Here is a 27,831-nt window from a genome sequence, read left to right on the forward strand (position 1 = left end):
TGCAAATAAATGCACTTTTTGTTTCCAAGGTAAAAACACTTTCCAACATCACAGTAAATTACTGTAATCACCAAATGTAGTTAGACGAGAAATGCAAAAGAATAGCAATAGGGTATGTGTTCTGTTCTAAATGCCCTCATATATTTATAGTACATACAGAGGTATTAATAAAATGGATTTAAAAAATCGTTCTTTTTACAAACTGGGTTTAGTTTCCACTGTTGAACGGCACTGAGCCAGCAGGCTGTCCTTGAACACGATATTCACATATAAACAGAGTTCCTCAGAAAGAGCTTCGTGTCACTGGAAGCTGAAGTACATCAGATAATGTGTAATATTTCCCTGTTTCTCAGCCTCAGTATACCAAGTATAATTAAGATACTGAAAACATATAAGTGAGTGTTACTCCTGCCGTTTTTTTCCCCTTAAAATGATCTCTATTCTGCAAAGGACTATAAGTGAGATGAAGTCAGGCTCATATTTCAGTGACACTTGATTTTCTCCAACAACTGGAACCATAAAATCATCACAGGCGAAATTGTGAAAACAGCTGAACTCAGGCTGAAAGCTGAAGCAGATACAGGATACTGGAGCTGTCTGTTAAATATCCCAACACTTCAAGGTCTCTCCTCTCTCACCTGAGCCTGTCTTATGTTACTGCCTTGAGCCGGCCTCATGTGTCCAACCTCTGGCTCTCTTCGGGATTCTTCTGTTGGCCGATTGCTGGGTGGTAGGTATGTCCTGCAGACCTTTTCAGGTGGATAGGCACTTCTTCCTGGCCTATGCTCCCTCCTTTGCGACTTTTATCCTTGTCTCTCCTTATCTGAGATGTCCCGCTGCTGCCCTTTGACGAGACCGTCTGGCCTCTGAACAGCTGTGCTCGCTGCTGACACAGACCCACCTTACTGAGAAGGATGAATATGTCTCCCCTGAAGGCTTTAGTGAAGATGGCATAGAGGAACGGGTTGGCACAGGAATTGAGCGGGTAGAAGAGCACCAATAAAATCTTGGAGTTGGACACGGTGATGAGCGGCCGGTCCAGCACGGCTGATATGGCGTAGAAGGAAATTGGCGCCATGCACAAGAAGTCAGTGAAGATGAGGACAGCCATGCGTTTGGCAATGTTGGTATCCTTGGATCCAGAGTGGTAGTGAGGGTTATGCACCGTGCAGTAGATCTTGAAGTAGCAAGCACAGATGATGAAAAATGCTAAGATGTTGAGGACGAGCACTGACATGATGTAGATCTGAGCCGCTGTGGACTCGGTGTCCATGGGGAGGCAGATGCTAACCTTCTGGTAACTGCTCACACCGACCAGTGGGAGCAAGGCCAGGAGGATGCAGAAGACCCAGCCGCCTAACATGACAGCCGCTGCGTGATGCAGGTGCAGCTTGCGATCCAGCCGCATGGCAAAGGTGATGGCGTACCACCTCTCCAGAGTGATCGCCGTCAAGGTGTAGACGGACAGCTCGCTGGCGAAGACTGTGAAAAACCCAGCAAGTCCACAGCCGGGGCCCGTCTGCCAGTCTATGGCGTGGTTGAAGTATTCGGCTCGCGTATGGAGGTCTACAGAGGCGATGAGCAGCAGGTAAATCCCCATGCACAGATCTGCAAAGGCCAGGTGGCACATGAGGAACCGGGAGACTGAGAGCTTGTAGTGGCTGGTGAGGAGCACCAGGAGCACCACCACGTTTCCCAGAACAGCCAGCAAGCTCACAAACCACACAGACACCCGCAGGAAGCCAAAACCCATTATGTCCTCACAAGGATTGAACTCATCGGGCGCTGGTGCGCACGCCACCTCCTCTCCCTCCTCGCACACCACATAGTCATAACGACTGTCAAACTCCTGACTGTTGTCCTCCTGGGGGTTCTTTAGGGTCTCTCCGAAACCCACATCTTCATCTGGGTGGCCTCCAAAGTAGGCGTGGTAGTGCAGGCTGCCGTGGAAGTCACCGCTCTTCCAATCTTGCTGGGACTCTCTGTGACCCCCGTCTTTTAGCTCCCGGTCCGGGAGTGTTTCCACAACACCGTCCCCCTGGAGGGAAGGCATGCGCAGGGGCCCCACGGAGCGCTTTTGATGCTGGTCGTACAAAGCAGTAAGGTTGCAGATGATGTACTCCAAAAAGCTGAAAAACACATGCAGACGAACGCACAGAACATTGAGCCCATAAAATAATGATGCAGTCATTTTTATATCCACTTGAAGGAAAAGGGAATCCTGTTTTGAGAGCCATTACTAGTCTGGCTCGACCTCATTCCTACAATAACAGCAGTGAGTGACACTAATTATGGAAGCACTGTAATGAATTATAGGTAAACACGTCAGGAGAGTTGATTCAATCCCTGCCAACATCTACATCATGCAAGTGCAGCTGCTGCCGCTCGCTGTGGCGGATCATCCAAATACACGAAATTCAAGGACTACATTTTTCATGCTGCCTTCTACACTACACTTCACCAGCTACAAAAAATAAGAACGGATGAAACGCACCCTCGCTTCTTTTTAAGGTTTTTGAAGCCGCAGCAGTGGCTCGGGTACGTCAGGTTGGCGACGGTGAGGTGCTTAAAGGTCTTGATGGGCGGCAGTTTCTTGAGGGCCCAGGCATCACGTGCCTTCAGCTCCCAGACAGAGTCCATCCCTGTGCTTGGCAGGGAGGTGATCCCTGTTTGGGACACATCTCTGAAAGACAGGTGGGGAATAAAAGACCTCAATTTCGGCCAGAATCATTAGCCAAAACAAAATGGTTATTTCCATCTGCAGTAATTTATATTTGTTGGCACATTATGTTCTCGGACCTCCTCAACCTTCCACATGCACAAGATGGAGAAATAAGCAGCAAGACAGAAGATTTGACACTGATTACAACAGACACAGCATGAAAAGGAGGAACTAGGGTGTAGGTGGGTTGCAAAGAGCCTTACAGAGGAGATTTAACACTTGGGTGTATCGAAGGGATCGCCATAGATTTTGATTTTCGACCTTATTAGTGGCAGACTGGTCATGATGGGAGAGTGTGAGGGATGCAAGTCAGTCACACAGCACAGATGATTCAGAAGCAATTGGGGAGAAGGCCAAACAATTGCTGTTGCCAAGTGGTGGGTTCTGTTTTCAAAGGTACCTTCGATATCTCAAATATTTGCTATATTTCCGCTCTGCTGCGGCTTTTCTTTGCTGGAATTTACATTAGGTCCACAGTCTGTGGAAAATATGGGATTTAAACATTGTTTTCCCCCACAAAAATCCCACACATCTGTGGGGCTATGGGATTACTCGAGAGGTGATGCAGCCGCGTCTTGGATAACACTTTGAAAATGGAATTACCAAATAACACATTATGAGCTCTGAGGCTGCAAATCAGGCTACGTCCACGATACAGCTGATAACATGCAGTTAAAAAAAAATCTGTATCCCATAACATGAGCATGCTAACATAATACCAAGCACAATACTTTAATCTCACAAAGTGAAAGAACAACACTTGGTGACTTTCAAGTCCAGACTTTGGAACAGACGTACTTTGAGCAATCCAAAAAAAAAAAAAGCTAGACATGATGAGACCAGCGAGCTCACGGATGGATTAAACAACACCCTCCATCTGTTTCCTTCAGTGAACTTCTTAGCCCATCATCTTTAAGTAATTACAGGCGGTATTTCTCGCACTCAGCTGTCATGCCAAAGCCAGCTCAACCTCGGGACGAAGACATCCAGGGAATTGACAATTTCACCAACATCCTGCGTGATCCTGTTATCAGGACATTCCAACCTACAGCGCCGCCCCCTCCTCCATGGGCCAAGTAGAGTCCAAGCTCCGTTTCGCTTTAGTTTCCTAACCCTATATTGCTCCAAGTCATCGATTAATTTAATTAAATCAGATGTTTTCTAAGAGTTCATTTGTTCTTTTTTTAGTCCCATTTGCTCTCCACTCCTCTCTGTCCTCTGGTCTCTGCCCTCTCATGGGGCTCGTTGTGAAACGCCGTTTTAAGAAAAAGAAACAATAACAAAAGAGCAGCGCAGACCCTGAGAGTGTTGGTCTGATTTTGTCATTTCCAGATGTTTAGCTCATGACCTCATGGAGGTGACCTAACTCAGGACATGTTCCTCAGTGGAATAGAGGAAGAATACCTGCACACAAAACCAGTTTACCTTACCAGACACTTACCAGCTAGAGCCGAGCCACAACAGCAACCGGATAGCTGTGGTTAAAGGTGTTTGCATCAAATATCCTTATATATGAGGTCACAGCGAAAAAGAAAACGGTATCGGAGAAATGTCGGAAGTCTCTCCATCACATGCTCGCACACAATGCGTGTCAGGTTTCCTGGTGAAAGGCACAGCTGTGGCGGAATGATTTTTCCTCTGTCCTGTTTCACAGACATGTCTCATCAAGTCATTATGAATGACCACATTGCTGAACTCTAACTGGACTTACTGTCAGTAACTTCCTAAACAGGGCTAGTGCTAAATATCCCTCAAAACAGTTTGCTCTAGGTGTATTTTCTAATCTTTGCTCTGTTCAGTATCTGGCTTTTCATGTTTTAAAACCTACAGCCATATAAAACAGAAAGTGCAGCCTCTCTATTCAATTCAGTTTTACTTATACAGCGCCAAATCACAACAACAGCCGCCTTAAGGTGCTTTATATTGTAAGGTAGACCCTACAATAATACATACAGAGAAAACCCAACAACCATATGACCCCTATGAGCAAGCACTTTGGCGACAGTGGGAAGGAAAAACTCCCTTTTAACAGGAAGAACAGGCTACCTTATCGTGTTGGAGGGGTTTGTGTGTCCCAGGGATCCCAGGGGCTATGTTGAATGGGGCTTTTGCCTCCTGGTAGGGTCTCCCATGGCAAATTGGTCCTGGGTGAGGGACCAGACAAAGAGCGATTCAGAAGACCCCTATGAAAAGACCATCGAGGGAACAGTTCACCCTGCTGGGGACAGAGTTACCGGGGCCCCGCCCTGGAGCCAGGCTCGGGGAGGGTGCCAGAGGGCGAGCGTCTGGTGGCTGGGCCTTAGTCCATGGGGCCTGGCCGGGCACAGCCCGAAAAAGGGACATGGGCCCATCTTCCTGCAGGCCCACCACCCACAGGAGGCACCGTAGGGGTCGATTGCAATGTGAGCCGGGCAGCATCCAGGAGCGGAGCCAGACCAATCCCCGGCTACCAAGACTGGCAATTGTGACACAGTTGAGGTGGTTCGGGCATCTGACAAGGATGCCTCCTGGGCGCCTCCTGGGTGAGGTTTTCCGGGAATGGGCCCTGGGGCAGAACAAGGACACACTGGAGAGATTATATCTCTCGGCTGGCCTGGGAACGCCTTGGTGTTCCCCCAGACAAGCTGGAGGAGGTGGCTGGGGAGAGGGAGGTCTGGGCTTCTCTGCATGGGCTGCTGCCCCTGCAACCCGGCCCCGGCTAAGCGGAAGAAAATGGATGGATGGAGAGAAGAAATGTGTGAAAAACTAGGAGCTGGTAGAATCACCTTTAAAAATGAAAGGTAACCATTTTCTGTATGACTTTATCAGTCTTTCACATTGCTGTAGAGGAATTTTGGCCCCATCTACTAGACAACACTGATTTAGTTCATTGCGATTTGCAGGTACTGAATTTTTCGGACCATAAGGCGCACCAGATTATAAGGCGCAAGCGAAACAAAACAGTCAGATAAGTCAAACTTTACTCAACTTATTCTTCTTGCTTCCTCCACTTCCGTACCATTGATTCATTAATGTTGAAATCTCTCGCAACTGCTCTATTCCCATGTTGTTGCAGTATATTAATGACTAACCTGGTATTGTGGATGGATTATCTCAGTTGTTCTCCTGACTGAAGTTTGGTCCGTTTACAGCATCCTGCCATGCGATTGCATTTGTCCCTAACCATCAGGAACCCTCACGTTAACTTTTATCGAGTGGAAAAAAGTTAGCGTTCATCCTCCAGCTTCACTGTGTTTATGTTATGCTAACATAGCTGTGTCGCTAGCGATCACGTAGCACATCATTATATACCAGCTAGCCCAACTTCAGTAACCTACAAACGTCACTGCTGTTTAGTTTTCTGTCTTCATTTATGTTGGAAGTGATAGCAGAGCTGTACGTTTGAATGTTTCAGAAATCTCTCAGTCAGAACATGCGAGATCATGGTTAGGTGGAAGCTAGTGAGCTAACTTCCTGCTAACTTCTAACTCTGTTAAATGTAATAAATTCTGTTTTCATGGATGCCTGGATGTTAAACTTAAATGTTACGCCTGGTAAAGCAGCAACACTGATCATTTTATTACAGATTAAAGAATTTAAACAGTTTTTAACTCTCAGTGATGCCGCAGAGTTCGTTTGACTTTGGGACCTGAAGCGGACGGAGTTTAGGACCCAGATTACTCTGCGAGGTTCCTGACTATGGTAGCCGTAATGCTCCGACAATCCATCAAGCGGTGCGGCTTCGTAGCTTAGCAAAGTTGTACTAAAACATTTTTGGACAGATGTTTGAGCGCCGTGTACCACATAAAATCGGTTCGAGGTCAGTAAGCGCAACCAGAATTCATACATAAGGTGGACCGGATTATAAGGCGCACTGTCGAATTTTGAGAAAATTAAAGGATTTTAAGTGCGCCTTATACTGCGGAAAATATGGTATTTGTTTATGCAAAGCTCTCTGAAGTCCCCAGTATGCCTGCAGCGTGGTCACTTCCATTCCATTTATGCTCATCGTTATGGTGCAGCTAACAGAAAAAAAAACCTCTACATCAGCGCTAATACAGGAACAGAAAAGAAGTCAAAACTTTATCATTTCCCCTTTAGCAACAATTGCAGGGGTGGGAGTGATGTAAGGCTTAAAAGTAGAGGTGAGGCTGCTTTAATAATAGGGCTTCAGTAGCTGATTGTGCTTTTTTTTTAACCTTTGCTCATTTGAATAATTGGAGTAAATTTCTCGACTGTGTTTGTGGTATTTACACTCCCTCCTTTATAAATATTGTCACTTTTGGCTTCGACAAACCAACATGACAATTGCAAAAATATAAATATTGATCATTTAGAAGAATCTGGAGACCAGAAATAAATGGCTGACATCACGTCCATCTTTTATATACAGTCTATGTTATCAATATGCAATAAAATAATATGCAATAATAAAAAATAATATAGTATAAGTGTGTAGAAGTACAAGGAGTTGATAAGAGTGGCTCAAATTTTCAGGTACTCACAGAAGAATGGGGCCGCTGATGGTTCCCGCAAAACATCCGTCATCCATCTCGGTTAAATACTTATTCCTGTGAAGGTCGCTGGACAGGAAAGCACAAAATTAAGTTTTTTCGAGACAAAGAAAACCTGCACATTTAAGTCGGACTGACAAAGGTGAGGTGCGAGATCATATTTTCTCAGGCCTCATCGCTGCACATTTTCTCTTGTTTTTAGGAAACATCACAGAAAACGTCTCACTTGCATTGTTGATTCAAATTCGACAGTATAAGATTTGATGGTACCTACTTCTCACCCTTGTGCACATCTCCCTGAATCCCTTAAATCTAATAAGAATAATAGACATGTGAGGGATGTGTTTGTCTTGGTCAGGCTGTGCTGGGATCAGTTCTCCCCTCAGCGCAGATCAGGCGCCAACACAAACACCCGTGTGGTAAGACTCACTAGTTACCGACCAATGGCTTAATTGGGCTGTTATAAGGACCTGGACTTGAGTGTAGGTGTTGTAAAAGAGGAGAGGGGTCTTAAATTAATATCATTAATATCTCATATCCTGACTATGCAGGATTCTGGACCAGAGGTGAAAAGCAGAAAACATGTTGCGACAAGGAGGGAAAAGGCGATATCGTTACCTTTTCTCTGCTCGGTGATTTATGAGGTTATTGAATGCAGGAGCATGAGATAGATTTCTACAAGCCTGAGGGCTCGTGTCACTGAGTATTTGGGAGAAGGCCACTCTTAATGCAGACTTCCTGATAGACACATTTGGAAACATATTTCCCCGTGAGAGCTCCTCCTTGCTAATCAAGAGCTGGACTTTTTGAGTGCATATGAGAAGGCCCAACTATGATCCTTCTGTAGTGTAATTTTGGGTAAGGAAATAGACATCCCAGATGTCAGAAAGTGTTTAACCCAGGCAAAATGCTGCATAATCTAATTTGTGGGAAAATAGAGGGCCAATAAACTGCCTGGTTTCAGGGCCCCAGTGACAGATAGTTAACCAGATACGATAAAAAAGAATTTAAAAAAAGCTCTTAAAACATTGTTTTGATTATTCAGTGTGATAGTGTCTGAAAGTGATGGGAAAAGTTTTTGGGAAATGTTCTTTTGCCTTGTTGGTCGGAGTTAAGAAGGTGTCTTTAGCTTCTCAATATTTTAGTAATAATTTAAGTAATCACTGTCTGTTGTTTCTTTGCCTAACAGACTAACTGCTGTTCATCCAACCCACTACAACCTTTTGTAGTGGGTTGGATGGCTGGTGGCGTTCCAGTGTTTCCGGTGCCTGTGAACTCTGTGTATACACAGAGGTCTAACACAAAGTTAGGGATGTTTGGTTATCTGTCAACATTAATGAATTCCTACACCTTTTATCCCTTTAACCATCACATCTAAGGTCCAAACCCATATCCCTTTGTTTCTTTGATTTTCTTTCTTTGGGCTTCAGTAAAGTGCTGACAGGTCTTCCAATTCGACAGGTAAAACAGATAGCAGGATGATGTCATATGTGCCACCAGCTACAGGTTGAGACATCCGTCACCTTGTATTCTTCTGATACATCTTAAGGCCTTTTCCCACCTTGTGAACACGTGAACACACGCAAAGTCCTCACCAACATCCCACCCCAAAAACCATCTATCTTCAAAGGGAACAAAATGCAGCACAATGAAATCCAGAAACCAAACCCTCGAGCAAGAACAGAGAAATAAGAGAGAACAACAGCAGGCACTGTGGTGGTCCATGCTGTGAGGACATCCCCACTACGACTAAGGCCAACTAAATCGGGAGCCCAGAGACCCCAAAGGACAGGGGGACATTCTCATAGGGCTTAAATCTGTGACTCTCCACCATTTGACCCTAGAACTGAAGAAGCTTCTCGGATGAGAGGTGAAAAGTCTTCAAGCAACTTAAAGAAGTCCAGACGCTTTTCTTTCCAAGCTCCTTAGACTACGATGAGCTGGATGACTGAGAACCTCCACAGATCTCAGATGGACATTCATGTAACTGTTTTATTCATTGTCTCTGTTTCCTGTGAGAAATGATGCTAACCATTCAGTCATGTTGTGCGTGCGTGATTGAGTGATTTCCAGCTGTCGTTTCAACGTCCCACCATGACACATGGACCTGTGGTGTGAACATTATTACTGTAGCGGCACAGATATTAATAAATACAACTCTAGTTCACTATATCAGTGCACATAAAAGGCCCTGACTAAGAGTGAGAAGGATAAAAAAAAAATGGCCTTTTTGATAGATGCAGTGAAGAGTGGCAGGAAAGCAGAGGGAGAGAGAGGAAGACATGCAGCATATGGTCGCCTGCTCATCCCAGTGAGCTAAACCAGTACCCAGGGCAGCCTTTTTTAAAGAGCTAAAATTGATCACTTTTGTGTGGCGAAAACCACTTAAAGCCACAAAAAAAACTAGCAGGAGAAACTGATGCGAGAGCTGCTTCAGCTAAACTCATCGGTTCTTGGTAGGAGTTAAAAAAACCCCAGTGTGGAGGCACCTGGAAATGAACCTCACAGGTTCAGATGAGTTGTGTCTGATAAGGAGATGGATACATCTGCTGGTGGAGCTTGTTGCTAAGCAATGAAATTGAAGGTATTGTGCACAAAAGTGCCTTCAGTACAAGCAGAAGAGATGGCAATATCGAGATGAGACAGAGGCTGTATTTTCTTTTATTTTGAAATGTGCATTTCACATGGAAAGGTAAAAAAAAACTACTGCACTATGAGAGACGCCGCCCTGAGGAGCATCTATCTCACAGTACCAACCCTGACTCGTCTGGATTCATCTCAAGATACCTTTTGAGCAGTTACTATCACACACAGTGTGAGTGTAGCCTCCTCAAAACTAGTAAAAACTAGAATACGTAGGAACAAAAACTACACTCTCCCCAAACAGGTGCCAGTGAAGCTCAAGCCAGCAGCCGGTTATCTTAGCTTGAATTTGGCCTAAAGGCTGGAAACAGAAGGAAACAAAGGAAACAGTACCACTGGTAAAACAGCCCCTGTTGTTGTTTCTCTTCAGTTTTTATAAAGTTTAAACGGGACAGTTTAAATTTAAAACCTGGCAGACAAGCCGTTTCTTTCTTACTCTTTCCGTTCTTTACCACGTTGGCTGTAGCTCCATATTTACCTTACCATTCACCATTAAAGTCTGGAAGGCATGGGAAAAAAGCACATTTCCCAAAATTCCCAGCTCTATAACCAATCATACCAGTTTTACTTCAACATGGTGTTTAGTCGCCAGAAATACTTACACTTGATCTAACTTTGTCCCGTTGAAGGCATGATGTCGTACGGATCTGAAGCCGTTTCCATACAGCATGCTGGAACAAAGGAATAAAGGAGAAGGCACTCATCAGGACTTGTCTCCTTCGGTTTAATAACCAAGCTGGTGAATGAAAATACTTTCCACATGTTGATCCTTCATCCGCTCCTCTGCACCAGTGACAGATGAGTGGGGCCTACTTGTTTCACTTTTTATGGTGAGACTTGTCTGTCCGTGCAATTTTGCAGTTCTTAAACCCAACATTTACCTCACTTCCCTCATTCCCAAATCCAACCGCATGCATGTGATTGCCCGTCAGTGGGCGGTTGAGAGTGATTGTCCCGTTGTACTTGTTTTTGCTATCTTTGTCAGCTCGAGTGAGGTCGGGGTGAGGACATGTTTTTAAAGTGAGGTCATTTTGGACGGTCCCCATTTCCTCTGGTGGCTATTTTAAGGTTTTTGCTTGGATGAAACCAATGTTACAGTGTTTTTCTGCTATAGGTTACATGCAAGCGTAACATATAAATATGGATTTGCATTAGGTGTGCGATTGAGCTTTTTTAATACAAAGCATATACGTGCATCTGCGTGTGGTCCCCCCGCCCCCCTGTGAGTGCGGTTCAAATAGCTCACACTGTCAGCGCTTCGCTGGTGATGCCACGGAACGAGTTGGCTGGGATCTCGGTGATGTAGGGGTGATCAACAATTTCCCTGCAAAGGAAGACGGAGAACGGGCAGGAAATGAAGTGGTGTTGTAAATAAATGCCTTTCACTGGAAAGTGGCATGGGGAGAAATGTGGTGTTGATGATTGTTTCGCAAGTGTTACAGCTGGGTAGGAAAATTAGATTTAGGAAATAAAGGAGCTGACTGAGTGGGTGAGGACAAAGAGAGATGAGACTGTGGATGTAGCTCATTTTAAACAACACCAGGGAGGCAGATAAGATACGAGCACACACACACACAGAGGACTTGGCAAATTTTGTATGTCAATAACTTACAAAAAAAATCCAAAGAAAAGTGATAGAATTTCACAAAATCGTGGCCACGCTTCCCATTATTCCTGCTGGGTTGTGTTCCAAATGACTTGCCCAGCCTTGTTTTGTGAAATACAAAGAAGCATTATCAGTCTTTTCATTCTTTGTGCTTTGACACAGAAACGATAATCACGAACCATGAGATGCTAACTTTTCAGAATAAAAACACTACATTATTCTGTCAACAATGTAGCAAAGAGAGGAGATGATAATGGCCAAGTATCCCTCTAAGTCTTATTGATTTACCATATTATAGTAATCAGTTGTGTTGATGTTCAAAGTAGGAGTTTTAAGAAGCAACTTACAGGATGAAGTTCATGTCGTTAGAGTGGATGTTGCTCAAATCAGGGAAGAAAGTGAGGCCAGTATTGAAAATCCCCCTGAATGGCACAGAGAAGGTTACATTCATCAGTAATTGATCACAAAAACCACCTTTAAAGGGGACCTATTATGCTTGTTACCCACTTTCTGGATTCTAATATTGTTTTTGCATCATTGATCCTAGATTTTTGTGCTTTGGTGCAACCATTTATTTTACTCTCCGTCTGAAACAGCTCATTTTAGCTCCCTGTCTTTAAGCTAACTGCCCCTCGCTACCCACAGACTGAAACTACAGACAGTATAAAACATTGATGTAGAAATGTGGAAATGCCTTAAAGTTACAGTGTGTAAAATCTCACCACTAGATGTCCACTGTTTACCTCGACTGTCAATATGTCTATTTGCTCAGGAGGAGGCTGTAAAACTTTGTGAAAGGACTCCAATATGAAACGATAACTGACTCACTTCGATGACGTGAGTTGTTGAGGATATTGGGAACCTTTCCACTGTTAGCTGCTGTTGGCCGGCATTAGTCACCTTATCTTTGAAGTGGATCTAACGTTGTTATTCTGACACTTACTGGATACATTTTTTTAACATTGATAAAAAGTCTGTTTTGTATATTTCAGTCATTCAAAATATAAGACTATCTGAGGTATGGGACTGCACACTCACTGGCGCACGAGTTGTCAATCACAAGTAATGAGCCAATGAGCGTGCAGTTTCACAGTCAGACGTGCACTTCTTCATCATGTCCTGCTTTCTGCAATGAAAACGGTGATGGTGGAAACACATGACTTCAGAAACCAATTGGTGGAGTCACAGTAGCTATGTCCATGTTTTATACTATCTGTGATTTCAATACAAACAGGGCTGTGTGCCTGAGATGATCATATTTTAGATATCCACTCTCACTGATGTCAGAGTCAAGAGCAGAAAACAACCCTGTGAAACAGTGTTTAGAGCACCCTGACCTCGCAGGGATTACTGTGACAGGTGCTAACCTCATTATTTGAACATTTGGGCCATATGAGCTTTCACTAGTCTACTATGTATGACAGAAAATAAAGAAAACCATTATATGTCCACTTTATAAGTGCAATGCATGCTACTCTCATTATTGACTCTCTGCTGAATTCATTATAAATGCATCATAAAGTGACAGGAAAGAAAAGACAGACTGTATCATTTAATATAAACAGTCCTTAAAATATAAGCTTTTAATAGCCAAGTAGAGGCAATGGGCTTTTTAACAGAAGCTAACCATGAATAAAGACATCATCTCAAACTGCTAAACGTTGGCCTCCTGAAAGGAAAAATGTCTTAAATGATCCCCCCCCCCCTCTCATGCTTTGACTTCATTCTAATGTTGACTTTTTTAAAGACCTGTTCTAAAAGTACTTACAGGTACTTGAGCTCTGGGAGATGTTTAAAGGCTTCTGGGTCAATGTAGGTCAGACTTTTTGCGTTCCGAATCTCACTGAAAGAGCAAACACGGAGAGGTGTCAGCTGCTGCACATGTGCTCACCTTTAAATCCAAACGAATGCAGAGCATAAGTAGAAAACGAAGGTGTCGATGCCATAATGATTCAGAAACACACGCGCTTTACAATCTTCAGACCTGCTGAGGGAACAGAGCAAGGTGGATGCCAGTGCGCAAGAGAAGGGAAACTTGGTGCAGACAGCCAGGATAGGAAGTAAAGTCCAATTAGTGTTTCATTAGTGTGTTTACTCTGGTGCGCCCTGTGCTGCACTGAACTCTTCTCACTGCTGTCTGAGGCCATGAGGTGCTCTGGAACGTGTATCCTGGCCTTTCTTCACACACCTGGCAAACCTCATTGAAAGTCCCCGGGTAGATGAGGTTCATCTTCCCAGTGCTGTAGTGTAGAAACTCAGGGCTTACAGCAAAATATCGGCGGCAGTTAAATAAGCAAATACAACTTTTCCATAGTCTGTTAAGTTGGCTACTAAACTGATGAGTGGCAGCACTTCAGTGGGGCGAGGAAACCAGGTAAGCTGAAGAGTCAGAGTCTTTCTTATTATCCTTTGAACACCAAAATATGTGCCAAACAGCACGGTCAGGGATTTGATTTCTTTTTACTTGGATTATTGGTCGATGAAGTTTGTGTTTCTGTGGGTGGTCCTCTTTTCTTTGTTCAGCCATAGCGTCTTTGATGGGTGATGTCAACCGTGCAATTTGCGCTGTTGTGCTAAGTAAAAACTAGAACTGGGTTTACATAGCCAAGGTAAACGGCACAACCATGACAGAGAGGAAACAGGTCTGCCCTGTACATAGAAATATAGGACACATGGAGAAAATGATATTTCAAACCAAGAGAAGAGAAAGAGGTGTTATTCTGGTCACTTTAAAGACAAACGCACTGATTTTTCTTTTTTTTTTGGCCACTTGGGGGCAGCAGCACAAACTATAAATACTACATTTACAAATTATCACCATAATTTCTCAGTTAACCTGCAATACACTGACAAAATTTTATTTTTTTTAATTTTTATTCACTTGTATTCTGTTTTTTGGTTCCCAGAATTTAACCCGCTGCTCTTCCCCCTGTCTTAACCCCCGGCTGAGGGATACATGCTGTACCCTAGCCCACCCTTTAAACTGTGCTCAATCATGGCATGCAGTTCATACACTAGTCGAACAAGCCAGACTTCTGGGATCAAATGTCTCTATGTCTTGTGCTGTACTGCCACACCTCCTTGCTTTATATTTTGCTAGGAAAATGGGAAATTGGTGTAATGATTTATTGACATGTGCAAATGTAAATATAAAAATAGTGTATAAGGCAAAATCAAAATGATCGAAATGATCCATCACTGATTAAATAATATTGAGGCTCAGACTTTGAGGAGGCCAGTCCACGACTGATAGTCTTCCATTGCTTGTTTTCATATCCAGGTATGCTTTTGCTGCTTTGGCAGTGTGTTTGGGATAATTGTCATGGAGTATCAAAATCTGATGACACCTGTGAGGATCCACACGGGCTGAAATGCAGCCCTGAACCATGACAGAGCCTCCACCATGTTTCACAGATGGTTGCAGACAGTCAGTGCTGTTCCTCTCCTGACTTCCTCCATACGTATCGTTGACAATTTCATATCTGGATTCTTTGATTTTCAGTCTAGTTCTTGTATAATTTGGCAAAGCGCCTCATTTTCTCCATGCTTTCCCTCCTTAAGAATGGCTTCTTGACAGCCACCCTTCCACTGAGACTATTTCTAATGAGGCTTTGGTGAACGGTAGATTCGCTGACAGCTGAAGGGCCAGATGTATCTCTCAGGTCCTGGGTCAGGTCTTTGCTGTTTTCTTAAGGAAATGACTTTCAGATACTGGTCATCAGCTGAAAAAGCGTTTTAGGCCTGACACTTTCTTTGTACTCCATTTGCCCCGGTTCCTTACATTTTTGAAGATACACTATGTCAGGATGTGCCGTGTTTTCTTTGGAAATCCCCTTGTTGGTGGAAACATACTATTTTATGCCTATCAGACTGTGTTATCTTTGGTCTAAGGAGCTTGGAAAGAAAAGCGTCTGGACTTCTTTAAGTTTCCTTGAAGACAATTCACCTGTCATCCGAGAAGCTTCTTCAGTTCTAAGAGCAATTGGTGGAGAGTCCCAGATTTTAAGCCCTATGGGAGTGTCCTCAAGAGGGTCATGGACCCCCTGATGGTCATCTACCTAATCACACGAGCCAAGGTGTGAAAACGGGTGTAGGTCACAATCATCCAAGGTTTTGGGTGAAACCTAGCTCCACCCTATCACGTCATATCATGTTATCTTTGGCATTTTTCATAGATTCAGCTAAAGAAACGAGAACAAATGAAACATTTTTTTGAAAGGCTGCTAGTAACAAAGATACAATTTAAAATCAGTTTCTTGCTAAGTTGTCCGTTATGTGTACACAACATTGGTTTATCCCTTAAGTTAGGTGCCTGGACTGAAAATGAGTTAAAAAGCAGCTAATGACCAAAGAAAGGCACTGAAAGACCTTCAGAAAGCCTGAAGAACTATTGATCAAGACACTATTAAAAATTACAACAAAGTCCTGCTCCTTGGAACCAAAATATAAAGGAATGAAGGATGGCTCAGGACTTTTGCACAGTTCTGTAGCTGTACATGAGGCAGACGATGAGCCAGAGCAGTGAGCTAAAGTATTCTAGTTCAGTGAGTAAAGACCTACGTTTTCTTTTTGCCATACAAGAGTTTTCATAAATAAGTCATATCCAGACTGAAGCGGCGTGAAAGTTTACATATGAGCAGTATAGTTCAAGTGTAGCGTTGAGAGATTTCAACATTTTTACCTCCCTAAAAAACCAAGTATTCATCACACTGGTAGTTTCATTTTATGGTGGCACAAATGAAACTTTATCCAACCCCCTCTGAATTCTTAGCTCCAATGGCGAGTCCTTGATCCACAGCTGCTGTCGGCCTCAAGCAGCCAACAGGAAGCAGAGCATTAATTTGTGTCTGACCCTGAAGGAAACCTGAGAGAGATGCTATTATCTTATGGATGGCACTACACCACACCAATCAGCGGCAAATAGGCCCCAGAGATCCAAAATACACCCCCAGAACACACATACAACCCTCAGCTAGCAGCTTGAATTATTACTTCTGTCTGTGTTTTGATATCTGGATTTCAACAGCTAATAAGGAAAGAATGAGAGAACTCGGATAGAAAAGACATCCAAATGATGGATCAAATCATGTCGAATTAACTTTTCTAGCTGTTAATCATCATTTCCGTCTCAAACGACTGCACATGCCTGCGTTTTTTAAGAGTGGAAGCAAACTGGCACGTGCACAAGCTCCTGTGTTACAGGATGCTATACCTTGGAACAAATCATTCACATGAGCAGGAAGTCTTGCAGTAATATATGAAGTGCTGGGAGGTGTTCTGCTGGAAAGTGTGTGGTCCAACCAAGAGACTCAGCCATAAATCTCTATCCCATAATTGAGAATAGAGTGCACCTTGCTAGACTTTTTCCCCTGAGCTGCTTCAACGAGAGCTGGAGCATGAAGAAAAAGAGCAGAGAAGCCAAACACTGGCTGCTGTTTAGCCTCTCTGCTCTAACATCTTATTAGAGCGAACTCAGTGGTAGCTCACCAAATACATCCAAGATAATGAGTTATTTCATTGAATCGAATTGTTTATCTAATCTGCATTTAGTATTCCCGCAACAGGGTTATTTCTTTAGCCTCATGAACTGGCAAAAGCGCTCTGATTACAAGTGGCGAGCAGTGTGAAAGGGAGAAATAAGCTCCTAATGTGTTTCCCTGCTTTCATTTGCTGCTGGCAAGGTTCAAAATTAAGCAGTTTTTTCTCCCGAGAGAGAGCAAATGGAACAGCTTGATCAATAAAGATCAATAAAGAGTGTGCCCTTTTCCTTTAGTTACTCACATGTGGGTAATTTTCCTCAGGCTGTAAAACGAGTGCTTCTCCAGCCTCTGCAGCGTCGTGTCCACAGATATATATCTACGAGAAATAAACAAAGCTTAAACCAAATCTATCGGACAAATTGTCTGTGTAATATAAACATAACGACTTCTTTGTAGCACGTGACTTTAAAGAATGAAGGTACTGTGGTCGTGTTAGGAGGGGGGAAACATAAGACATGTTTTCACAAATGAGTTTGTGGTTAAAAAAATCATCCTAAAGCCGGAAAGTCTTTCCTGAATTTAGAAGTCCACCTTGTGTAAAGCCTCCAAAGTCGTGGGTGATTTTACAGGCATGCACCTCGCATATACATTACTTAGTCATCAGTCACTCAGCTGCATGCTCTGAAAATAATCACCTACTTTTTTACAGTTGTTATGAATTACTTGATAAAACACACCTCTGTGTATCTGAAAATATAATTGACATTTTATTGATTTTCTGTCCTGAAGTCTGCCCGTTCAGAGTCAGTCGAAATGCTGGCCGTCTGCACTTTTGTGTGGTTCAGGCTTATAGAAAACCTCTCCTCTGCACATCCGTCTCCCTTTATGCATGACTTGGACGCAGATGTGGAACTCAGCAGCTGAGGATCAAGGCTCAAGTGTATATTTTACCTCAGCACAAAGACTCCACCTCTACACCCAAAAGTCTCTGCTGGAATACCTAGGCCATGTCCAAGCCCGGCTGTGGTTGAAGGACCAACATTCCTATTGCAGGAACGCATTAGCTCTTCCAGCTCTGATTAGAAGCCAGCGGTGATACTAAACAGACAGCATATCGTCTGCTTGGGTGACAGACAAAAGGGAAAGGGGTGGCTGGGTGTGAGGGGAATAACCTGGCACTCACATTCTTGAGATGTTGACCACGCTGGCAAAGGCATCCGCTGGCACAGATGATAGACGGGTCTCAAAAAGCCACCTGGTTAACAACAAACAAACAAACAAACAAACAAAAACAAAAACCCATAATGATGAATATTTAATTTGTCACAAAAAAGTTTAATTCCAATTTTACTTGAAATTTCTTTTGTAATTGTATTATTAGATAACATTTAATGACATTGCAGTAAGTAGCCAGAGCCAGCACGTCACTTTGCTAAGCTAAGTTAGCTCAGCAAAGTGACGAGCGTAGCAAAGCTTAGCATAAAGATTAGAGATGTAAAGAAAAAGCCTGGCTTAGTTGTTATTTTTACACTTCAGCTTGTTTCCAGACTAAACAAATGATAGAAGATATAATGGACAAGTGATTTAAAGGTGGTTTTGTTACCTGTGGTAAAAGTCAGAGTAGTCTTTCCCTATTTTTTTCCAGTATAAACACTTAGCTAACATCGTAATATACACAAACCAGATGGTCATCTTCTATTTCTTTCTATTCCCTCCATCCCATCTTCTGTCAGCAGCAAAGTCAGGAATGCATTTCCCAAAATAGCAGTTTATTTACATATGGGGATATGAACAAAAACCATTTTTTTCAGTTGAAAAAAAGAAGAAAACAAACAGTACAGGCAATGAGGGAAAGAAAGCAATTTCACAAATAAAGTCCAAATACCAACGAGTCTCCAGAAAAAAAAGATGAAAGCTTTCTCTGAAGATAATGGGGAAACAGATCCCCCCCGAAGGAACAGAACGGAAAACAAGGACATGCATGTAAGCTGGCAACCAAATCAAACAATGTCTGGGTGTGTTTATGATGTTTCAGAAAGTGTAGTGTGCGAGACATTAGAGTTCAGGAGATTTAATGGGTAAGTTGTCATGAAGGAGAAGAAAACAGGTGGAAAGTTCTTAGGAAATAAAAGGCCAAGACTGAGATGTTGGTAAGGTATGTGATTCACGTGGAAGAATAGCTAACAGTTAAATAATTTTTATGTTATGGGGAAAATAATCGAATCTGAACCATTTTAAATACATATGTATATAAATATATATATATATATATATATATATATACATATGTATATAAATATATATATATATATGTACATATATATGTATACATATATATATATATATATATATATATATATAAAAACACCCAGCACGCCCCTGCGGGCGGTTTATCCTTCAAGCTCGGGTCCTCTACCAGAGGCCTGGGAGCTTGAGGGTCCCTGCGCAGTATCTTAGCTGTTCCCAGGACTGCGCTCTTGGGACAGAGATCTCCGATGTTGTTCCCGGGATCTGCTGGAGCCACTCGCCTAGCTTGGGAGTCACCGCACCTAGTGCTCCGATTACCACGGGACCACCGTTACCTTCACCCTCCACATCCTCTCGAGCTCTTCTCTGAGCCCTTGGTATTTCTCCAGCTTCTCGTGTTCCTTCTTCCTGATATTGCTGTCATTCGGAACCGCTACATCGATCACTACGGCCGTCTTCTTCTGTTTGTCTACCACCACTATGTCCGGTTGGTTAGCCACCACCATTTTGTCCGTCTGTATCTGGAAGTCCCACAGGATCTTAGCTCGGTCATTCTCCACCACCCTTGGGGCATCTCCCATTTTGACCTCGGGACTTCCAGGTTATACTCTGCACAGATGTTCCTGTACACTATGCCGGCCACTTGGTTATGGCTCCATGTATGCCTTGCCTGCTAGCATCTTGCACCCTGCTGTTATGTGCTGGATTGTCTCTGGGGCATCTTTACACAGCCTGCACCTGGGGTCTTGCCTGGTGTGATAGACCCCAGCCTCTATGGATCTTGTAATCAGAGCTTGTTCTTGTGCTGCCATGATTAGTGCCTCCGTGCTGCCTTTCAGTCCAGCTTTGTCCAGCCACTGGTAGGATTTCTGGATATCAGCCACCTCCTCTATCTGCCGGTGGTACATACCATGCAGGGGCCTGTCCTTCCATGATGGTTCCTCGCCTTCCTCCTCTTTCTTGGGTTTCTGCTGCCTGAGGTATTCACTGAGCAAGCTGTCAGTTGGGGCCATCTTCGTGATGTTTCTTGTCTCATCCTGGACTGTGGTGCTGACACTCACCAGTCCCCGGCCCCCTTCCTTCCGCTTAGCGTACAGCCTCAGGGTGCTGGACTTGGGGTGAAACCCTCCATGCATGGTCAGGAGCTTTCTTGTCTTTATGTCAGTGGCTTCTATCTCCTCCTTTGGCCAGCCTATTACCCCAGCAGGGTACCTGATCACGGGCAGGGCGTAGGTGTTGATGGCCCGGATCTTGTTCTTACCGTTCAGCTGACTCCTCAGGACTTGCCTGACCCTCTGCAGGTATTTGGTGGTTGCAGCTTTCCTAGCGGCCTCTTCATGGTTCCCATTTGCCTGCGGGATCCCCAGGTACTTGTAACTGTCCTCTATGTCTGCAATGTTGCCTTCTGGTAGTTCGATCCCCTCAGTTCTGACTACCTTCCCTCTCTTTGTTACCATCCGACTACACTTCTCCAGTCCGAACGACATTCCAATGTCATTGCTGTATAGCCTGGTAGTGTGGATCAGTGAATCGATGTCTCGTTCACTGTGGGCATACAGCTTGATGTCATCCATGTACAGGAGGTGGCTGATAGGCCTTCTTGTAATCAATCCAGGCAGTGCACAGGTTGGTCAGTCTGGTCTTGCAGTCTCGGCTGACTGTTCTGTCTACCAGTAGCTGGTGTTTTGCGCCTCTGGTATTCTTGCCAATCCCTTTCTGTGCCCCACTCATGTATTGACCCATGTGCCTGTTCATCTTAGCCGATATGATGCCTGACTGGAGGTTCCATGTAGTACTGAGGCAGGTTATTGGTCGGTAGTTGGATGGGACTGGTCCCTTCTTGGGGTTTGTTCCAGTAGCCCACTTGTCGTCAGGGTGCCCTGGTTCCTCAACACCTGACGCGGACCTTGTTGATCCGGGCGACGTCCGAGCCGGCATGCCTTCATATTTATCTGTCTCGCTCATGTCTGCGGTAGGCTTGCTTAGCATAGGGGGTCTAGCCTTAGGACCCTTACTGGATACAGACGCCCAGGCGGGAATCGAACTTGCGATCCTCTGCTATCTATCTGCTATCTTTTTGAGACTCTTCAGAGGGGACGTGTCATCCTGTCACGATGTTGTACCTCATCAAGCAGGCTAGATTTATTGAGAAAGTATACAAAAAATATTTTTAGGGACCAGTCGGTGACTACCTAGAGACCAGTTGAGACCACCTGGCAAGACAAACTCTTTGCAAACTTCAGCAATCAGTAAACGCCAAAACATTTAAACGGCAAAGTGATTGTCAGGGGGTCGCCCACTCCTCGCAAGCCTTATGTGACTGGGGCTTAAACAAAACTACGAAATGGGCGGCGGCTACATCCAGGCACATCGAAAAACAATATAAAAAAATAAATCCATTTGTGTCCAGAAACACGCACATTAATAGAAAGGGTGTTGTAATTATTTGCTAAACAAGATATGTGTTGACATGTGCTAGTACATGAAATGTGTTATTAAAAAGTGCAGTTTAGCCTTTTTGACATAAATAAACTACTTTGCTACTTCATAGTAAATAAATGAGTGATAATAATCATTAAATCTTTGCACCAGGGCATCACCTAAAATGTTCAACCTTTTCTTTAAGGACACTTGACCTTGCAAATAAAAAGTGTTATTTCTTTCCTTGCTGGAGACTTTATTGCGGTGGACTTCGGAATCATAACATAATAATAGAGGAAAGGGATTAAGATGGTATCCACATGTGTTGCTGTCATGTTATATTCCAGGCTCATGGGATGCACATTTAGAGTTTGTTCCACCACATCCTGCCTCAACTAGCAACAGCGTACGCAAGCATTTGGGGAAAAGAACATGACTCAGCCAACGCCACCATCTTCACGCACCTTTGGTTCATCAGGGGAACAAAAGACTAATTCAGGGGCTGAGATTTGGCCGATAAGTCCGCATCACGCTCACACGTGGAGCGGGGTTGTCAGTCTGCAAACACGGGCGCACGGCACTCTGCACACGCTCTGACAAACTCAAACAAACACAGCGACACAGAGCAGACCCTGACACCAAACATCCCGCTCAGGACCACGCAGTTTCACCGCCACACTCCAACCAGAATGCATTTTCCCTCAGGAGTACAGGGAGAAGACCGATGAGGCCATCTTGCAGGGCTTAAGGAGAAAATTACGACCCCAATTTGTCATTTTGGATAGAAAACCTAAAAAACAAACAGGTTGGGAATTGACTTTGAAGTGGGGAGAGGCCACATAATTCACAGTGGTGTCAGCGCTCGATTGACAACATAGCTGTGTTTACTATGAGCTCTGTCTCATTTTGATGTTTAATTTTGTGCGGTGGCTGGTAGAGGCTCTGTTACATATTGTGCTACAAACCTTTCTCCACATGGAATCATTTTAAAAAATAAAAGATCTATAAAAACGCAAGAGTGTCCACTGCAGACTTGCTTTCTGACATTTACTTGCTCAGTTTTGTCTTGCAATAGACAAGGATAGAAGCGCTGTTGAAAAAGTGATTTGTTTTCTCATAAACACGTGCAGAAAATGCACCAGTAACAATTTCCATTGCATGACCCATTGGTAGAAATGAATGGCTGGTAAATTGTCAGCGTTTCCATTAATCGCATCTCATCACGTTCAACATCCTGCTTTTTCTCCTCTCACATTAATCAGGGTGCTCATCTGTTACCATTCAGCAAACGGCATTAGGGTTTCACTGTGAGGCGCTGTTTTATTAGACGTCGACTTATCACATGTTTAAACTCTGATAAAAAAAAGAAAAGAAAATTCTGAGGTTTCTGAAGAACTGGAACTGCTGCGTTTCCATTGAAGTGTTTTTCCCTCTTAATTATTCGCAAATGGAACTCTCGGGGTGTTTGAAAAATGTGCTGTAAAAGGTAAATATTGTATTTGAATGCAACGTCCAGACACAGGCGGGTGTCACGCTAGGCAGGCTTTTCAGCACGCCTGTGCTTTTCCTTTCCACCTCTCAGAGTCCCGGTGACACATGGAGTAACCTCCACACACAAAGGACTCTAAACTCCAAGTATCCACATGTGCACTCTCGCATACACACACGCTCAGACGGCTGCTTTGCAGTCCCATTTCGTTTTGTGGGAACTTTTACACGTTGTCCCGCACAAAACTATTTTTAAACAAACTCTTATGCTAATGGCTAAATTAGTACAGAGAGCTTCAAGGCTTTTGCCCACAATGGGACATTTTATAAAAGGTCATAGCTCGCAGCTTCACAGATGTCTCAAAGGAAAGCTTGAGAAGAGTAAGTAACACACTCGATTGCTTTCTGGCAGAGATGAACAGATTGTATGGCTAAATTAATACCCCAGCGACTTCAGCTTAACTCTGCCCAGTGAAATGAAGGTCTGCAAACCAGCAGTTCAAAGGTTCATCAATTACAACTTAAGACTAAAATATTAATAATATAAATAATGATATGGTTTATTTGTATAAACCGTACAAAAGCTCTATTTTGGTCTCTGCTTAAGCTAAATTTCCTGGCATTAAGCTCTTTTACGCTTCAAAAAGCATATACGAATATTTAATTCTTAACTTTCAATTTCCCAGTTCAAAATCATGTAATGTGTGCTTTGAACTGAGTTTTGACCCTAAAATTAATACAAATTTTTAATAAGTACCATCCCCTATTATAACATTGCTATAATGGCAACATATGTACTAAATTGTATTGGTCTAACTCCTGAATTTCTATCACGGCAGTTTCTAAGAAATAGAAAACCAAATGGTGAAAGACGTCTCTGGCAGAAGCCATGAGGCGAAAGGCCAAAATAAACGCAGAGCTGGACCTAGTTGGAGTCGCAAAAAGTGGACAGTACTGGCCTGACGAGGGCAGTGGGGGGATTTGTTCCTCTGTGTTTGTCTAGGCTATAGGAAAATCAAACTTTATCACACCTCATCTGCTGGAACATCCCGCTCAATACCCGGTCTATTTTGGGCTTATTTGGCAGATATTTTTATCAGGAGCGCTGGCAGTGCTAGGCTGGGCAAACTCTGAACAGGAATGTGAAGAACATTGAGGACATCGATTCACGTGGACATATGAATTGAAGCAGTGATGGGGAGGTAATTTTATGTGATGGGTGCTGATGAAGGCAATGCAAAGTATTTGGAATTTCGAGATGCAGGGACGCTCTAGTAACTGTAAGTGAGGAATGGGGATTATCACGGCATAGCACAGAGACTTCTCCTGAGCTTTAGTGAACACCACATCAGGGATAGTTGGAAGAGGAACAGTTTGAAATATCAAATCAATAACCAAATCATAATGTGTAAACATCACCTTTTATATCATAGCTTACTAGAAAATGTGGATTTTTCAAGTCCATCATGAAATGATAAGAACTCTGAGAAGGTGTGTTTACACCAGGCTGCTTTACCCCAAATGCTAACATTTCCATACTAACAATGGCAATAGATGGTAGAATTAGCATGAAACTGAAAGAGATAAGAATTATATTTATATAGTGAGTACTGGGGGAAAAAAAGAAGAAAAAGATATGTATATGATGATAGTGGACACATTATAATCATTCGCTTCCCCAACACGTGTGGTAGACAAAGAGAGTACATCAGTGTTGTTGAATTTTAGCCAACTGACCTGTGAGAGCAAAGTGCGGAAAAACTTCAAAAATGACATTCATAGTAAGCATTCAAAGTAATAACCTACAGCCCAGTAAAGTCTATTAAGTCATTATTAAGTATTAGGTATAGTAACTGTTGAAGTACAGTGCAAATCCTACAAAGTCCGTTTACAAACGAGGTTGGTTTTTAAAAATAATTACTGAAACTAATGTTTTCTTTCAGTATTTACCAGGTCAGAGTAACTACCTGGATAGAATCACTTGTCAAATCTTATTAAAACTGCTAAAAAGTATGCTGACTTTACCCCAAAATATGGTCATAAAATCTTTTGCCACTTTGCTGTTACAGAATTATCTCAAAGATACTTTGAGCACCATGTTTCTCCGTTGATGTCTCCGGCATATTATTTAATTTAAAAAAAGTTCCAACTTGGTTATATTCCAGGTCAACATTACTAAAATGCTGTACATCTTGTACAATGAAACGTTACTGTGTGCTGATTTCAGTGGAAATACCCTCTCTGATGAGGGGCATGTGTTTCCATCAGTCAAGGCCACAGCAAACGGGTCGCTCTCTATTGCATAATTTTCACCCTCTACTTAAGCAGTTTGGGAAGTGTAAAAGCCCTGCTACAGTTTTCAGAGGTTATCCTGACAAATTACATCATCGGCTCCCAGGACAGATTTTGTTGGGGTCTCAGATAACAAGATGACTATCGTACTTTTATTTTATTTTTTTATTTTTTATTTTTTTTAACTTTTTACAGTCAGCACATGATTGCAACAAACTAGTATAATTTTGCTTTGCTTCATTTCCCCACTAAACTGGGATTTTGCCAGACAAAGCAAGATATTTAAAGATGTCACATTGGGCTCTGAGAAAATATTAGGAGTAAACTCCACTTTTATTTCCCATTTCACAGACAAGACAAGCTTTAGAAAAAGCAGTGCGCAGAAAATTGATAATGAAAATGATGATTAGTTGCAGCCTTAGCTGGCAGTAATGCTAGAGGAAACACTGTCTTTGCGAAATGAAAACAAGTGAGTGAATTTTGGCTTTTAACAGTATTCCTGTTATTGATGATACCATCACCACTGGCGGTTTAGCACTGTATATTAATACAAGATACACACAAAAGAACATTTTAAAGGTCAAAGCAGAAAGTGAGCAAATTTATGTGAGGAAGTATGGGCCTGTTATTGATTGCTAAAACAGTTCTTATCACCAAAGAGCATCCCTGTTGTCTGCAGGACATTTGTGCCATGCAATGGTGTCACATACAGGACCCTAACCTGAAAGCTGTCAGTACCTTGGTAGCCCAAACCCTCCTCAGACGTCAGTGCCAAGATTATTTCTTTCTTCCTCCTATCTCAAAAAGTCATACAGCTAATTTACCAGACCAAAATAAAAGAAACTATGGACAAAGGCACACTCGATGTGGTATACATATAGCCTAGTCAGCGAATAAAGATCCAGCCATAAAGGTGATTTCCAAATATTCCAGTGCAGATATGATTATTTTAAGACAGAGTGTAAAAAACAAATATTACATTAAAACTGATTAGCATGAAATTTTAATATTAAACCAAGAGAGGTTTTCACGTCTGTTTTGAGACGTTCTGTTTATATTATTTGTATAGTTTCAGGTTAAAACTGAGTCGTTTTAAATAAAACCTACTTGAATAATTAAAAAAAAAAATTGGAGTCATATTAGTTCACAATTAATACTGTAATTGTTAAATGCATCTCCATGAAAAATGAAAATGTCAGTGTTCTTTTTCATATGTTTTAAGGCTTTACACTAAACAAAAAGCCAAATACAAGTGACACAGACAACTGCAGATCACAGTAATGCTATAACAGACAAAAATGATACCTTGAAAATGAAAGAATAACTACTTAACAACACAGACAGTCTCAGGATCCCCTGGGTGCACTTTGGAATATTCATGCTATTATAATGATTTTTCCTCGGGGTTAGGAACACTTTACATTCACAGTGCTTGGAAGAAGAAAAAAATAAAAAACAGCAGGATTACTTTCACAGACGCGTCTTGAACGCCTACTTACAGCGTCTCCGTGCTCGCTGGGAACCTGGGGAGAATATCAATGTCAAAGCAGGAGATAGTGAGAGTCTTCCACTCGGAGCACTCGCAGACGGCAGGGCAGGAGTCAGCCTCAGATGCAGTGCTGATAGTGAGGGTGACGAGCGTAAACAATGCGCACGTTATCACCTGCATGCTGGAGTGCTGCTGCACGCTGGCAAGTGTTGGGTTTCGATGGTAGTCCCCCTGAAGTCCACAGCCACAAAGACTTCTACCAGTTTGAGTCAAGCTGTCCCTAATAGCCTGCGCTGTTTGCTGTTTTTCATGAATAATCCTTAGGGTGACCAAGTGGAGCTGCACTGCACTGTTGTGCACAGTTTGCTTTACCGGGCCACAGGAGTTTTCTGTGAAGCTGGGGATGCTGTAGGAAGGGCAGCTGCGGCTCTGGTGGGTTTGGAGGTGGTCTTCAGCTGCTGGAGGGGAGGGTGAAATTATTGAGACAGTCTGGTGTTGTGCAGAATGTAGTCCACCCCCCTTCTTGACTGGATTTGCAGGAATTTTAAGTTTTGCTCATAGATAAACTACATTTTTACTCAACTTTTTTGTTCGTTGTAATTCTGTTATAAGCACATATTATTATTATTATTATTATTATTATTATTATTATTATTATTATTATTATTAATAATAACAACAACAACAACAACAATAATAATACGATTTATTATTATTATTATTATTAATAATAATAATATACAACTTAAAGTATAATTTATACGTTTTTAATACAATTCTTTTTTTTTAATAGCACCTTATGGTTTTCCGTATGAATATGGACAAAATTTTCTTTTTTCCCCCTTTTCTATCCTTGAGGGCGGCAGCACTGGCGCAAAAAACACACCTTTGGACAATGTAGTTCCCAAATAATAAATTCCCACACTGCTCCATGATGGGCAGCCTACACT

The 27,831-nt window shown here is 42.8% G+C and overlaps 1 protein-coding gene across 1 annotated transcript; it reads right to left on the bottom strand.

The window, feature by feature from the left end:
- tshr (thyroid stimulating hormone receptor) lies at positions 1 to 27,828 on the bottom strand. Its single transcript, XM_031733850.2, has 11 exons — positions 27,768 to 27,828; positions 26,892 to 27,336; positions 18,128 to 18,199; positions 17,246 to 17,320; positions 13,233 to 13,307; positions 11,812 to 11,886; positions 11,105 to 11,182; positions 10,461 to 10,529; positions 7,207 to 7,284; positions 2,495 to 2,683; positions 1 to 2,129 (listed from the first exon to the last, which is right to left on the bottom strand). The coding sequence occupies exons 2-11, from the start codon at positions 27,059 to 27,061 to the stop codon at positions 674 to 676; spliced, it is 2,337 nt and encodes a 778-aa protein (XP_031589710.1). The 5' UTR covers positions 27,062 to 27,336; positions 27,768 to 27,828; the 3' UTR covers positions 1 to 673.
- Positions 27,829 to 27,831: the final 3 nt, after the last annotated feature.

Source organism: Oreochromis aureus, linkage group 15 (assembly GCF_013358895.1).
Source record: "Oreochromis aureus strain Israel breed Guangdong linkage group 15, ZZ_aureus, whole genome shotgun sequence".
Classification (NCBI taxonomy): Eukaryota; Metazoa; Chordata; class Actinopteri; order Cichliformes; family Cichlidae; genus Oreochromis; species Oreochromis aureus.

Bases quoted from the DNA above. Each gene is read 5' to 3' on its own strand.
- tshr (XM_031733850.2), bottom strand. From the start codon at position 27,061: ATGCAGGTGATAACGTGCGCATTGTTTACGCTCGTCACCCTCACTATC. The intron at 17,321-18,127 runs GTGAGTGCCAGG...TATTTCTCGTAG, and splicing joins GTGGTCAACATCTCAAGAAT to ATATATATCTGTGGACACGA. The intron at 10,530-11,104 runs GTGAGCTATTTG...CCTTTGTTCCAG, and splicing joins ACCAGCGAAGCGCTGACAGT to CATGCTGTATGGAAACGGCT.